Source organism: Penaeus monodon, chromosome 13 (genome assembly GCF_015228065.2).
Source record: "Penaeus monodon isolate SGIC_2016 chromosome 13, NSTDA_Pmon_1, whole genome shotgun sequence".
Lineage (NCBI taxonomy): Eukaryota > Metazoa > Arthropoda > Malacostraca > Decapoda > Penaeidae > Penaeus > Penaeus monodon.
In genome coordinates this window covers 28,467,471-28,483,191 of record NC_051398.1, presented here as the reverse complement: position 1 = coordinate 28,483,191, position 15,721 = coordinate 28,467,471, and the positions used below count along the sequence as shown (strand labels likewise).

The 15,721-nt window shown below is 44.5% G+C and overlaps 1 protein-coding gene across 1 annotated transcript in view; it reads right to left on the bottom strand.

Annotated features, from left to right (window-relative positions):
- The window catches only part of LOC119579914 (solute carrier family 49 member 4-like), a 48,802-nt gene that overhangs the window by 26,004 nt on the left and 7,077 nt on the right, over positions 1-15,721 (bottom strand). Inside the window, exons 6-7 of the mRNA XM_037927760.1 lie at positions 14,960-15,132; positions 1,463-1,645 (exon numbers count right to left, since the gene is read on the bottom strand). Coding sequence (XP_037783688.1) covers positions 1,463-1,645; positions 14,960-15,132 — 356 coding nt within the window. The remainder of the gene's footprint in view (positions 1-1,462; positions 1,646-14,959; positions 15,133-15,721) is intronic.

Here is a 15,721-nt window from a genome sequence, read left to right as displayed (position 1 = left end):
GAAAAGGAAAATAACACATCAAACATAAGCAATTAAAACTCAGATGTTAAGCTCGAATTTTAAATCCAACCGATAAACAATCTAGAGCAATCAACAAAAGTCAAAGTCTTCCTCAGGAGAGCGACCCCAGGCTGCGGCGGCGGTCGATGGAGGACCTGGCGTAGTCCTCCCGCACCAGCAGGAGTGGCAGGGCGCACGCCACGCACGACCCCAGCGGTAGTAGACCACCCAAGAGTATCCTGGCGGGGTGACAAGAGGGTTGTGTTCAGTCATTTGTTTCAGTCTGATACGTAATTATATGTCTTGTCTCATCATATGTATTATTCCACTTCAAATGGATATTTATCGAGTATAAACAGACACCTAACATGTCTAAAAATTATACAAGTGTTTTGGTAATAAAATACAAACACACGGATAGACATATGAATGCATGAACACGAATGAGATACACCTGATTATACATATAACAAAAAAATATACATTGATACTGATACCCAGCTACACGTGCAGACATAAAACGCTTGTACACAATAAGTATCTGATGGAAATGTTCGCGGCTATCCTAAAATATTGGGAATTAATTTTTTTGGGCAAGAGTTATATGCATTCAGATAAAAAAAAAATATTTTTTTTTTATATCAAATTACATCGCTGAAATTTGCTTAGCATACTTTCCACTAATGATATTTAGAGTGAATTATATGAAAATAATCTTATAACGAAATTAGCACATAACACTTTTCTTTCTTAATTAAAAGTCATTGCGCACACAGCATCGTTGCTATGTGATGACAGCTGCGATCGAGGTTCTAGCCAGCGATTCTCAGCCCTTTTTTTTTTTTTTTTTTTTTTTTTTTTTTTTTTTTTTTTTTTTTTGGCTGCGACCACAAACATGCTCCTGCTTGTGACACCGTAGCCAACTAAAAATAGAAATGCCAGCATTCAATGAATAATAATTTATATACGGAATACTATATATAACAGACTAATCACTAATGCCGATATGTTTTATGTATTTTCTTCAAACATACTTCATTGCTAAGGAATTTCAGATAATTTGATTGCATGTGTGATGAGATATATCTATTCTATACGGATTTGACAGGCAGGCCTAACTGACCTCACATCACAAATGATATGGAATAAAACGTATGTACAATTAACATTCATCACCTCACTACCATTACATTAGCCCGTATTAAGTAGATTAATTTCAGTAATTTCCGAATGAAATCGGCAACTCCGGCGCTGAGAGACAGGATTTTATTTTCATCTACTTCTTTTTTGTTTATTTCACTCTATTTATGATATGAGTGAAAAAATGCCGAGAAAATATTTAATGTTATTCATGCAATATTAGACTTGTTTCTGCAAACTTTAACATCGTTAGAGTGTCAACAAATTTGTTCAGTCAGCTGTACATACGAAAATTATATTGAATTTTTAAAATATTGTTTACCAATATTGGGTATGAAAAACAAGAAGAGAAACACGGCGCCGGTGAAGTTAAGGACAGCCACCATGAAGCCGGTGACGACGCCCTCTGGGCACGGGTACGCCAGCTCCACCGCCAGCTCCACGAACAGGGGCGTCGCGCCGAAGTTCACTGCCATTCCGCCGATCACGGACGCGTAAACTTGCCCTGGGAGGAGGTGGGGAGCTATTATTACTATTGTCATTACTATTATTATTATTATTATTATTATTATTATTATTATTATTATTATCATTGGGTTCCACAAAAATCATCATTATTATAATCTTTTGTATAATCATTATCACTGTTACGGATGGTTAAGGGTTAAGGGTTTTAAAACAAGAAAAAGTGCTAGCCATCTAAGGTCATGAAAGCACTATAGTTAATTTTTAAAGGAAGGGGGGGTTGATTTTAGGGGTTTAAATTTGCTAAGCTGGGCAAAGGGAATTGGTGGGTAAAGGGGTTTAGGGTGGGGGTGTGGAAAAGGAGTTAGATTGATGAAGGAAAATTATGCGTTTGAGGAAAGAGGATAGGTTTTTAAAAGCGGGAAAGTGTGGTTTCTGTAAGGATGTCTGTGGTTTGGGAGGTCGGTGAAGGGAGGATGGGTGTGGGGAAAGCAGGGGGTTACGGTTTGGGTTTTAAAAACGGGGGCCACGAAAATTTAGGATGTATGGGATTGAAAGGGGATCATTACATAAGGAACATAAGGGGGGAAATCAGATTGTGCCATCAATAAGAGTTTTGTTAGACGGGTGGGGGCCAATGCGTTTTTCAGGCGAGAGGGGTCTCCCAACGTCTTTTCCTTTTTGAAAGGGGGCTGACCAGGAGGAGTTTGATAGTTTTACAAAAAGTAATTTTTTTAGTGCGGAGGTTTTGCCCAAAAAAAGATTGCCATTATACAAAAAAGGTTTTAAAAGTGTGGGTAAAAATCCGTGGCGGGGATACGGAAAAGCGGGGTTGGTTTAATGATTGGACATAGAGGCTGGCGGGGTAGGTATCTGCCTGTTCTTCCCGGGGGTTTCCCAACAGGGGCTGGGCACCCACAAAATTTGATTGTTTTATGGCGTGGGGGACAGGTAGAAAAACCCATTTCTGGATCTTACAAAAAAGGGGGTTGGTGGTGTATTTTGATTTTGAGAGTTAAGATTTAAAGGGAGTAGTAAAAATTGTAAAAGGGAAAGAGGAGAGGGTATAGTTTTTAGAGAAAAAAGGGAAAGTGCATACAGTTCTGTAAAAGGGGACACGGGGATTCAGGGGGGGAAAGGGAGTATTTAAAAGTACGATTTGGGAAGTTACTGCAAAACCAGCCCCCGGAGGTGATTTGGAGCGTCGTATATACACGAATACTAGAGGAAGATTGGAGACTTTGGTCAAGGAAATGTTGAAAAAAAAGGACATAGGAGGGAATTTGTTTTTGGGGGGGTCGGGGAAAACAGAAGAGCAAATATGGGGTGAGGTATAAGCCATGGAGGGAGGGAAAGGGGCAGAAAAAAGGGAAAAGGTTTGGGAGAGGGGGAAAAGGGGGAAGGGGATAGGGGGGTTACCAGGGGCCGAGTGGGGGAAAGGAGTAGGTAATCGTGGAGATGAAGCTAAGGAAAGAAGGGGGGTTTGGATTAGTTTTAGTGGGGGAAAAAATTGGGGGAAATCGAACATAGCATGGGAGAGAGAAAAGGGACGACGTTGAGATAGAAAATGGTATGCCTGATTCAGTGACAGGCTTTTAAAACTGGGGAGGGGGCAAAAAGGCCCCAGTGCAAGAAAGACCACAGTGATGGTTTGGTTCAAGATGGAAAGGGAGAGAAGTTGAGGAAGGGGAGTAGATATGGTCCATAATAAAAGAGTGGAGAGGATAAAAGAAAACATGAAGTTTGAAGGGAGTTTTGCGATTTTACCCCATGATATAGGGGAATAGAGTTTTTAAATTCGAAACGGCGGAGAGCTTTTTTTTTAAGGGTTAGAATAGGGTTTCCTCGCCATTTACATTTTTGGGGGGTAAAAAAATGACACCTAGGAATTGCCTGGGGAAAATGGCATTGGAGTGGAGGCCATATAAAAAAGAGTGGGGGTGGGGGCCCTACCCCGTGAGCGAGAGAAAAGAAGGGAAAAAGTTTTTAAATTTAAAAAAGCGGAAGCCAGGGTTTTTGGGGCCCCAAGGAAGATATTTGATGAGTTTTGCAGATTGAAGAAATTGGTAGAGTTTGGTTTTTTGATGGGGTCAGGGGCCCTAGAGGGTTTAAAAATCATAAAAAACTATAGGGGATGCCCGGGGCTCCTGGGGGAAAAACTGAAAAATTATTAACAGCAAGAAGGAAAAAAAAGTGGTACTGAGCACACTCCCTTTGGGGGGAACCTTCGTTTTGGGGGAAAAAAAAGTGAGTGGCAAAAGGCGATTTTGACCGGGAAAGGGCGTTGGGAGGGGAAAGGGATTTTATGAAGACACCCTTTTTCCACGTATCCTAGAGGAGGAAAAATTTGTTGGAAAAATGTGGTACCGCCATGCCCGTATCATCGTTTTTTTCTAGATCAAAAAATATGCTAGTAGGGAAATTCAGGGGCTTGAAAAAATCCCAGATGAAAATTAATGTCTCAAAATAAAGAAAGGGGGGTCATTGTGTTTTTCGGGGCACGGAAAAAAACCAAATTGGGAAGGAGGAGAGAAGTTGTGGGGATTCAAGATACCACATTAAGCGGAATTTTTTCCCCTTTCACTCAAATTTTTCACAACCCAGCTATTTAGTGGATGGGGCGATAGTCTTGGGGGGGGGTTTACCCGATTTTTTTGGGTTTCGGGGGGGGAAGGTTTAAGGGGCTTCTCGCCAATTAGGGGGGAAATTTTTCCTGATGCCCATATGTGGTTGAAAATTTTTAATGGGAAGGAAAAAGGGAGGAGAGGGGGTTGCCGGGCATACGGTAGTAAATCCCCTTTCAGGGCCTTCATGAGTTTTACGGCACGATTTGGGGCAGTATGATTTCCAGGAAAAAAGGGGGCATTATGGATCACCCCCCCCCCATAGGGATGGGTAAAGGTAAGGGGGGTTTCCTTCCTGGGGGGTCTTAATAGAAGAAAAAGTGGGGAAAAAGGGTGGAACCACTACTGACCGGGCTGAAATAATCCCCCTTTTTTCTTTAAGCAAATTGGAGGGGGATCAAAAATGGGGGTTTTTTTTTCGAATATGGAGGCCCGGGGGCAGGAGGGGGGGATGTTTGCCTGATATTTTTTAAAATTCGGCCCCAAACTTTTGGAATAGATTTAGAGGATGTAATTGATGAAACTTTAATTTGCCAGCTATTTTTTTTTACTTTTTCCGGATTGTACGAGGGAAAGAAAAGGCAGATGCTTTTTAAAAGGGAGATAAGGGCTGATATTTTGTTTTTGGGGAGTACCTCTTTTGTAGGGGTTGTTCCAGGCTGCACTTTTTAAAGCGGAGTGCTTTTTTAAAATCAAAATTTCCAAACCATGAACACTTTTTGGGGGTATAGTCTTGAGGTTCGAGGATAGCTGTATGTGCAGCTCTTAAGACTGCATTTGTGAAATCTGAAATCATTTCTGAAATGGAGGGAGGGGGAGGGGGGGTTTAATGAATACAGAGAAGGAAAAAAGTATGCCATGGGCTCTATAAAGAGCACCAGCGTGGGGAGTTAGGGATGGTACGTATAAAAGTAGGGGAAAGGAGAACTGGAAAGTGGTCACTATGGGGAAAAGTGGCCCTAAAAATGACCAGGGGAAAAATCTAAATGAAGAGAAGGGGGCATAGGAGAGGTCAATGCTTTAAAAAAGATTGCGTGGGGTGTACAAAGTGTGTGGGGCGATCAAATTTTTAGAATAGTAACCCGCTGTGGAGAGGAAGCCTCTAGAGATGGGCCCCGGGGATTTTGTGATGGAATCCCCCCTTTAAGGGGGTGGGGCAGTTAAATCCCCAATAGGGAGGAAAGGGGGTTTTTGAATTTGGGGAAAATTTAGTTTTTAAAAAGCAAAAAAGTCAAGGGGTGGGAAGGGGGGGAAGTAGACTGAAATCACTGTGACCCAAACGATAAGGAAGATACAGAAAAACTGGGCAAGGGCATTTTTTTTAAAAGGGAGGTGTGCATAAGGTTTTTTCTGAGGGATAAGTAGGATGAGAAAAAAGGGGAAATGTGGAAGAGACAAAAATGAAATTGGGGTTTGGTATTGGGGATGTGTAAAAAGGTCTCTTGAAGGCTACAAGAGGGGATTATAAGGAAAGGTTTTATGACGAAGGTCAGGTCTGTGGGGGGCGGAAACCGCAAATTTATTCCAATGAAGGATATTTTATACTTTATGATATAGATTGTAGAAACGTTTTGGAGTTTTTGGGGGGGAAAAGCACTAGAGGGTGGGAAAAGGATTGAGGGGTCTGAGATGGGAGGGTGGGGGAGTTGGTGTTCGGGAGGGGTATTAGGAGAAGGAGGGTCTGAGGAAGGGAATACTTGTGACATAAGGGATTCACGTGTGTTCCAGGAGGGGTGGAAGGGAAAAGAGGGGTGGGGGAAAGGGTTTTAAGGGGGGGGGGGGTTTGGGGGGTGGGGGGGGAGGGGGGCTGTTTTGGGGGGGGGGTAGGAGGATTGGGTGGGGGGGGATATCTTTAGGAGGGGTTTAAAATCACCCATTTACTTTGGTGTGTGGAAGGAGCAGGAGTTGTTTTGGAGGTTTGAGTGCCCAATTTTTCTTTAAAAGGTAATTTTTGAATATTTTCAAGGTTTTTCTTCTAAAGGATTTGGGTTTGGGGGATTTTTGGGGAAAAAGGATTTCTTGTGAGGGGGGGGAAAGAGAGGACGGGTTGCCCTCAAGCATGGGGGCCCAAAGGAAGGTGGGGTGATTTTTGTGGTAGGGGAAGAGGGGGGGGAAACCCTTTTGTTCTGCCCTGTTGGGGTTTTTGGGTTTTGTAGGGGTGTTTAAAAAATATCTGTAGTAGAGATTGGAGGGGTTGGTTTTAGGATGGAAAAAAGATTTTTTGACTGGGAAGGTAGGAGGTAGAAGAGGGGGGGTTAGATGTAGGGGGGGGGGGTTTGGGAAAATTTGGGTAGAGTGGCAGTATTTTTGGAGAAAGGAGTAAAAAGAGAAACCATTCGACGTGCTTCTTGTTGGTTTTCACGTAGTGTGAGCCCAATTTTTGAATCTGAAAAGTTGTCCCTCAGACTCAAATTTGTAGGTGGGACAGCCCCTATAAAATACAGTATTTGGGGGGCCCCCACAGTTGGCACATGTGCGTATTGTGCAGGGCAAATTAGATCGGGTTTTGGGGCCGGTTGGGCCATAGTGGGCATCTGGGGTGTGGAAAAGGAAAGTTTGGGTGGGGTTTCCCATCGCCCAAAAGTTTTGGCCCCTGAAATTTGGGGGAGGTTGGTTGGACGAAAAAAGGGAGGGTTCCCCCTAAAGTAGACGTTTTTAAGGGGAAAGGGCATGTTACGGGAAAGGGAATTTTGGTATGTTAGTAGGTTTTTTTCGAGGGCCCCTGGGGGGGAAGGAGTTAAGGGATTGCACTGATGTTGCATCCCTAGCCTTGAGACAGGGAAGTAGACTTCTCCACAATCTGCCAAACTTTTTCATAGATTGGGGAAATTTGGGTGGGGAGATTGAAAATGTTTTCCCGGGGCAAGTATTGAAAGGGGGGGGTGGGGTTTTTGCAAGGATGGGGGTTTCCATATAGGTCCCTTTTTTTTTGGGTTTAAAGCTATAGCTTGGGGGTTTTGGAAAGTTTCTGTGACAAGAAGGGAGCCGGGCGGGTTTGGGTATGGGAAAAAGACTTTTACCCACTTTTTTTTTGGAGACATTGTTGGGAAAGAAGGGTGTTTGGCAGAGTAGGGGGCTGTGGGGGGGATCACGAAAAATTCCCGGGCCCCTTTGGGGTGGGGCGAAGAAGGGGATTCAAAAAATTTTTTGGAGTGAAAAGGGGGAGTAGAAAAAGGGGGGGGGCGTGACGAAAGGGTGGAGAGTGGGTTTAGGGGGGTTTGTGGTTTTTTAGAGGTGGGGGAATAAGGCTGTAAGGTATTAATAAGGGGGGATGGGGGGGTTTGGGTGGGTTTGGGGGTTGTGGGGGTAGAGGTGTTGAAGTTGAGCTTTTCTGGGAGAGTGGAAAAAGTTCCCTTTAAAGGGGTTTAAATTTTTTGGCTACCCGTACTAGTAGGCATTGATGAGGGGTTTGTTATTTCAGTGTTTGGAGCCTGGTCAAAAGGGGAGCCGGGGTCAGGGAAACGGGTGGGTTTTCTCGTTTTGGGTTTTTTTGATAAAGGCAAGCCCCATTTTCCCCCCAATAGTGGGGATAAGTTTTTATTTCTGGGCCCTGGGAAGCCTGGGTTATGTTGGGGAAAAAAAAAACCGTCCCCCCCTCAGGGGGCCCCTTTAGGGGTAAAGGGGTAAATAAATAAATCAGGGGAATACCCCCCGCCCATGGGTCCCTCAGGCCGTTTTAGGAATGGGACAAATCAGCCTTTTCATCCTTTCAGCACGGGTCTCACACCCTTTGGGGTGGAAGAAAAAGGGGTTTTGGGGGAAAGGGCAAAAAACGAAAAAGGGGGGAAAGGGAAAAAAAAACCATTCAAAAAATTGTTTTAGTCCCAGGGCTGAGTCCCAAAAGGGTTTGGGGAAAATTTCCCCCCCCCTTGGGTCCCCGTCTCCGCCCCCCTAAGCCCCCCCAAAGACAGCAACGGGGGGAAAGGTTGGGGGGGGGGTGTTACGGGGTTTTCTGTTTTTTTATTTCCTTATTTTGCTTTGTCCCGTTATCATAATTCAGGGGCTCGCCCCCTTCAGGGACGCTAGATTCCCGCACGACAGCCCTCCCCTCCCGAGCCGGCGCTGGGGGCCGCGGAGGGGTACCCGGGGACTTTCTGGAGATATGCAAAGCAGTTTTACTTTTTAGTAGTTTTGTGCAATAGTGCCAACTACGGAGGCTAAATTTAAATTTTTTTTAAGTAACTTTTATGATAAGGGAAAAAAACAATTTTGGGGATGAAAGATGAGGAGGAGGAGGAGGGCACCACCCCCAAATTTAAAAATAATGGGCCAAAGGCCAAAAAATGATAAAATAGAAATTTTGCATTATTAAAAATCATGATAAAATGGTATTTATAAAAATAATAATGAATTTAAAAATCACTAGAAAAAAACGTTTTTTTTTCCCGGAATCGGGAACGAGCAAAAACCCCCAGAGAATGGTGCCCTTAAAAAGAAACCCTCACCGCGCAAATTTCACTTGGGCCCCGGGGGTGGTTTCCCCCCGAAAGCAGGCAGAGCCAGTATAGCGCCCCGACGGAGGCGAGCATGAGCGCCAGCACGCAGGGGGGGGCCCTGGCCGTAAGAAAGGGGGTGAGGGGGCGGCGAGGAGGCCCCCCGGGGGGGCCGAGGAGACCCCCGGCGACGAGCCCCCAGCCCCGAAGCCTCTTCCGAAGGAGGAGGCAAAGGCTGTTTCACGCGGGGCTGCTTTTGGGGCCCCGCTGGCTCGGATCACTGGCGGCCCGCGAGGGGGAAAAGTCTTTTTTAAATCCCGTCTCCATTCCCAAAAGTCCCCATATTTAACCCGTGACAGAAAATTCTTTCGTAGTTTTCTTTTTTTTTTTTTTTTTTTTTTTTTTTTTTTTTTTTTTTTTTTTTTTTTTTTCTTTAAAAATGAAAATTATCATTGGGCACCGTAAAAGGTTCAGGGGTAATACCTCATCATTATCAAGGACCAAAATTACTATCCGGGTCGTCATTACTAAAAGTTTTTTTTTTAATCCCCTCTATATATAACATCATCATCAGTAAAGTTCTTTCGTCAATAATTCTTTACAACTCAATTACTTTTTTTTTCCCAAACAAACCCCCACCCATCCCCCCCAGTCTCGCCGTAAAATCTCACTCGCGCACGCCCGGCCGCCCCCCTGCTGGGGTCCGAGGGAAGAGAGGTAATAGCTGGGACCGCCCCCCCGGGGGGGCCCGGGGGCGGCCGTACGACGCGAACACCACAGCGCGTCGCGGTTCTGCCCAAGAAAAGGGGACCCCCTGGTTTCTCTGCTCGTGGTAGCGTTTTTTGCTTCTGCCTGTCCCCGCCCGTCTGTTTTGTCAGACTAGCAAATGTGCGTCATGTCTGACTTAAAGTCTAAAACAGTCAAACAGATGGGCTGTCAATCAGTTAGAGTGTCAGTCAGTCAGTCAGACTGTTTTTTAGTCATCGGCGTATGTATTCCCAATCAGTCAACTGTCTGTCAGTCAGTCAGTCGTCAGTTACAGTTTGTCTGTTTAGCCACTATGACTGGGTCCGTCCCCTCTGGGAAAAAATTTTCCGGTTCAGACTATCTGTCCCGCAGTCGGCTGTCTTCAGTCAGACTGATCGTCTGTAGGGTTTGTCAGTCAGTCTGACTGTATGTCAGTCAGTCATTTGACGCCCGTCATTTTGCTGAAAGTCAGGCCGTCAGTCTGACTGATGTCAGTCAGGGCAGTTTTACCCCTCTGTCGTCAGTCAGTCTGACTGTATTTTATTCGTCTGGGCGGGATGCAGTCCGTCATCTGGGCTGTAAAGGGCAGTCGGTCCCGTTTTACGTCTTCGTCAGTCCCGACTGTATGTCAGTCTTCTTTTTACTTTATGTTTATTTAGTCCCCGACTGTCTGTCTTTTCTCAGGGTTTGGGGCTTTTTTTGGGGGGCCCGTCCCCTCAGTCTGAAATTTTCTTTCATCAGTCCCCGACCCGTCTGTCAGTCAAATCTGACCTCTGTCCCGTTTAGTCAGTCTGACCGGGTGTCTACAGTCCCGACCCGTCTGTTTAGGGCAGCAGTTTGACTGCAGTCATCAGTTTTACTGGGCAGTCAGTCAGTCAGTCAGCCTCCGTCTCTGGGCTCCCCTGCTCACTTTCCCAAAAATTTATAATCTCATGAAAGTTAATTTTTTTAATTTTTAATCTAACCCCAAAAAAGCAAAATGTATTACAATGCTTATAAAAAAAAAAACCCTAATCTTAATCATAATCAAATAAAAAGCCATGGTTTTTGGTTCAGCCCAAAAGCGATAAGAATTGTGATGTTTAAAACAGGAAAAAACCCCAAAAGACTGGAACGTTAAAAAAGGACTACCATAGTTTAATTTGTCCCTATATTTTTGGGGATCATTATCACCCGTATTATTAGTATTTTGACACTATTATCAAACAATTTTCATAATTTTTATCACTATTCGTTTTCATCAAATTTTATAAATTTAGAACATTTTATTTCTATCATTTGTTTTTTTATCATTACGTGGCACAACATCCACACCAGCGCGAAAAGGAAAAAAATAGTTTTGAAAATTTTTTTCAAACCAAAGCTTAAACTAAGTCGCAGTGTCCCGCTTGGGGGCGTTTGCCACCAGGAACGGGGAGCAGCGCTACAGCCGCAGGCGGGAGCAGGTAAACCCACCTGAGAATCGCGGCGGGGGGGCCCGCGCGGTACTCCAGGGGGGGGGGGCGGCGGAGGGAATGGGGGGGGGGAGGGCGGGCGGGAGGGGAAGTAGGCTACCGTCATCAAAACCCGCAGTGCGCAGCTATACCTGGCCCCTTTGGGAAAAAATAATGCTATGTATTATTTTATTTTCTCTTCCATAAGTACTTTATGTACCTGAAAAAAAACGCTTGAACTAAACCACAAAAGAAGGGCTAGTTTACGTCCTCCTAATGCAGCAGGAGTTTGTGGCCCCCCCCGGAGCCCGCCCCAGCAAAAGGGCCCCAGGTGCCACAGCGGGAAACCCGCTGGTTGGCCCGATCGGAACGGCTTCGAAGGAACAAAAACAAACGACCCAAAGTGATTAGTGTAAAAAATATATATGAAAAGTGCAGGAATATAAAATAAAATTTTATATATAATTATATATTTTATATATAATATATATATATATATAGATATGATATAGATATATATATAAAATTCTTCTTTTTTAAATGGTTTGGTTCGGGCTGAGCCGCCGTGGGCACAGCATGATATTTTAAATTTTAAAATATATAAATAGTAATATATAAATATATATATATATAATATATATATATATATATTAATATGTTATATATATTTTAAAAATATATATATATATATTATAATTATATATATAATATAATATATATATATATTAAAATTTTAAAAATTTTATATATATATAATATATATATATATTATATACATACATTTTTTGGGCATTTTTGCAGAGGGGACCTCGTATTTAAACCGCAAGATGTGCGGTTTGGATGCCCATTTTTTTTGAGTTTACGCCGGGGAAACGCAATCACAGCTTTAGTCCCACTGAGAAAGGGTAACCGGGCGGGGAACCCAGGGTTTTTGCGATTGCAAAAGTTCTGCCAAAAATTTTTCCCCTTTCCCCCACTCCCCTTTCTCTACATACATAAAAAATTAATAAAACACACACATTTCACACTACATAGAGTACACACACCCCCCCCACAAACCCCACAAAACACCCAACACCAAAACAAAAACACACACCACAAAACACACACACACACCCCACCCCAAAAACCTATATATATATATTATATATATTATTATATATATAAAAATATATTATAATTTTATAATATTATCATCATCAGGGGGCTAATGGCCGATTTTATTCCCCGCAGGGTTTCGGGGTCCCTCATGGCGAGTCTCCAGGGAGGCAAACGGCCCTCTCAAACCCCCGTACAGAAAATGGTTGAGCTGCCCAAAACCATGGGGATCCTAAAGGGCAACCCAAAAGGCACCCCCAAATAAAGATAGGGGGTGGAAGGGGGTTTTTGGGTTTTTGGGGGGGAAATTTGTGGGGGGGGGGGGGTTTTTTTGGGGGGGGGGTGGGTTGGGGGGTTTTAGGAAATTGGTAGAGTGAGCATATTATTGGAGAAGGAAAAAGAGAGAACCACTTCGACTGTTTCTTGTCTGGCTTCCGTAGTGGGGTCCAAGTTTAAATCTGAGTTCTCCCTAAACTAAATTTTTGTAGGTGGGCACCCCCTATAAAATACATTAGGGGGGGCCGCCACAGTTTCACATGTGCGTTTTGTGCGGGCAGTTAGGGGGGTATGCCGGGTTGGCACTAGTGGGCACTGGCGTGGACGGCAATTTTTTGGCGGGGGTTCCTATCCCCAAACAGTTTTGGCACTGACTGGGGGGGTTTTGGTATGGACAACGGGGGGGGTTTTCTCCTCCTATGTAACTTAAAAGGGGAAAGTCATGTCTACGGAAGGTATTTTTGGGCTATTTTTTAGGGGGTTTCTTTGATGACCTCTGGGGGAATGGAGTAGCATTGCCTGAGTTGCATAAACCCTGGAGACGGGCAAGTAGATTTCTCCACAATCTGCCAATCTTTGTCATAGTTTGGCAATTTGCTGGGGAGATTGAAACTGTTTCCCGGGTGCAAGTTTGGGGGTTGGTGGGTTTCTGAAAGGGTGGGGTTCCCATATGGGTCTGTTGTTTTGTTAATCTATAGTTGGTTTTTTCGATTTATGTAAAGGGGACGGTCGGGTGGGCTATGGAAAATTTTCCCTACTTGTTTTTGGAGACATTGTTGAAGAGAGGGTGTTGTCAAGAGGGAGTTTGGGGGGGAGGGATCACGAAAATCGGTCCATTTGGCTGCGTGAAGAGGGTTTCAAATTGTTGTAGTGTGGGGGTAGAAAAGCGGGGGGTGACAAAGAGGGAATTTGTTGGGGGGATAGTGTTAGGGGAAGGGGGGCAAAAAGCTGTAAGGTTTTAAAAAGGGAGGATGGGGGGTTGATGTTGGAGGTTGTGGGGGTAAGGTGTTGAATTGAGTTTTCGGGGAAGTGGAAATGTTCCTTAAGGGTTATTGTTGGCTACTGTACTAGTAGGCATTGATGAGGGGTAGTTATTGCAGTGTTTGGAGCCGGGGTCAAAGGAGAGCCTGGGGTCAGGGAATCGGTGGTTTACATCTTTGGGGGTTTTATTTGATAAAGGGGCAACTCATTGCCCCAAATAGGGGGGATAAGTTTTCATTACTGGCCATGGTAACCTGGATTATGTTGGGGATAAAAACAGTCCACCCCTCGGGGTCCCCTTGGGGGGTAAGGGCTAGATACTAAATCAGGGAATACCGTGCCCATGGCTCCCTCAGGCCGTTCAGGACTGGCACAAAGTCCAGGCCTTTCATCCTTTCAGCACGGCTCTCACACCTTAGGAGGTGGATAGCAGAAGGGTTTGGTGAAGGGACAGAAACGAAAGGTGGGAAGGAAAATAAAGACCATGCAAAATTAGTTGAGTCGAGGGCTGAGTCCCAAGGTTGGGGAATTCCCCATCATTGGGTCCCAGTCTCCCCCTCCTAAGCCCCCCACGACAGCAACGGGCAAGGATTTGGGGGGGGGCTGTTACGGTACTTTTTGTTATTATCCTTATTAGCTTTGTCAGTTATCATAATTCAGGTCTCTGCCCCATTCAGGGACGCTAGATTCTGCACGACAGCCGCTCCCCTCCCGAGCACGGCGCTGTGGGCCGCGGAGGATACCGGTGACTTTCTGGAGATATGCATAAGCATTTTTACTGGTACGTAGTTTTTGTGCAATATTGCCAACTACGGAGCAAAATTTAAATTTTGTTTTAAGATAACTTTGATGATAATGAAAATAACAATATGGTGATGATGATGGGAGGAGGAGGAGGATCCCCACCACCAACATAATAATAATGACAACGGCAATAATGATAATAATAGAATTAGCATTATTAACATCATGATAAAAATGGTATTGATAAAAATAATAATGATAACAATCACTAGAAAACAACGTTTTTTTCCTGGAATCGGGAACGAGCAAACCCCTAGAGAATGGTGCATGATAAGAAACAGCACCGCGCATTACACTTGGCCGCGGGGATGGTGCCCCACGAAAGCAGGCAGAGCCAGTATAGCGCCCCGACGGAGGCGAGCATGAGCGCCAGCACGCAGGGGGGGGGCGTGGGCCCTAGAGCAGGTCGGGGAGGCGGGCGGCGGGGGCCCGCGGCGGCCGAGGAGACCACGGCGACGAGCCCTAGCCACGAAGCCTCTTCCTGAAGGAGGAGGCACAGGCTGTACACGCGGCAGGCTGCTTTGGGCCTCGCTGGCTCAGGATCACTGGCGACAGCGAGGGAAACGTCTTTTTTAAATCCAGCTCATCCATTCCAACAGTCTCATATTTAACAGTGACAGAAAATTCTTTCGTAGTTGCTTTTTTTTTTTTTTTTTTTTTTTTTTTTTTTTTTTTTTTTTTTTTTTTTTTTTTTTTTTTGTCTAAAAGTGAATATTATCATTGTCACCGTAAATGGTATCACTGATAATACCTCATCATTATCAAGGACCACCATTACTATCCGAATCGTCATTACTAAAACGTTTTTGTTAATCCCCTCTATATATAACATCATCATCAGTAATGTTCTCATCGTCAATAATTTCTCTTACAACTCAATTACTTTTTTCCTAAACAAACCACACGATCCCCGTTAGTCTCGCCGTAAAATCTCACTCGCGCACGCCCGGCCGCCCACCTGCTGGATGCCGAGGGAAGAGAGGTAATAGCTGAGGACCGCCTCCCACGGGATGCTGGACAGGCCGTACGACGCGAACACCAGCAGCGCGTCGCGGTTTCTGACGAAGAAGGAGAGCCGCTGGTTTCTCTGCTCGTGGTAGCGTTTGTGCTTCTGCCTGTCTGCCTGTCTGTCTGTCAGACTAGCACTGTGCAGTCAGTCAGTCTGACTGTATGTCTAATCAGTCAATCAGACTGTCTGTCAATCAGTTAGAGTGTCAGTCAGTCAGTCAGACTGTTTGTCAGTCAGTCTGTCTGTATGTATGTCTAATCAGTCAGACTGTCTGTCAGTCAGTCAGTCAGTCAGTTAGTCAGTTTGTCTGTCAGCCACTATGACTGTGTCCGTCTCTCTGACAAATTATCAGTCAGACTATCTGTCAGTCAGTCTGACTGTCTATCAGTCAGACTGATCGTCTGTATGTCAGTCAGACAGTTTGACTGTATGTCAGTCATTCAGTCTGACTGTATGTCATTCAGTCTGACTGTCTGTCTGTCAGTCAGTTTGACTCTGTCAGTCAGTCAGTCTGACTGTCTGTCTATCAGTCTGACTGTCTGTCAGTCAGTCAGTTTGACTGTCAGTCAGTCAGTTTGACTGTCAGTCAGTCAGTCAGTCAGCCTCCGTCTCTGTCTCTCTGTCTCACTTTCTAATAATGATAATCATCATGAAAGTATTTTTAATTATTAATCTAACCCTAATGCTAACTGTATTACAATGCTTATAACC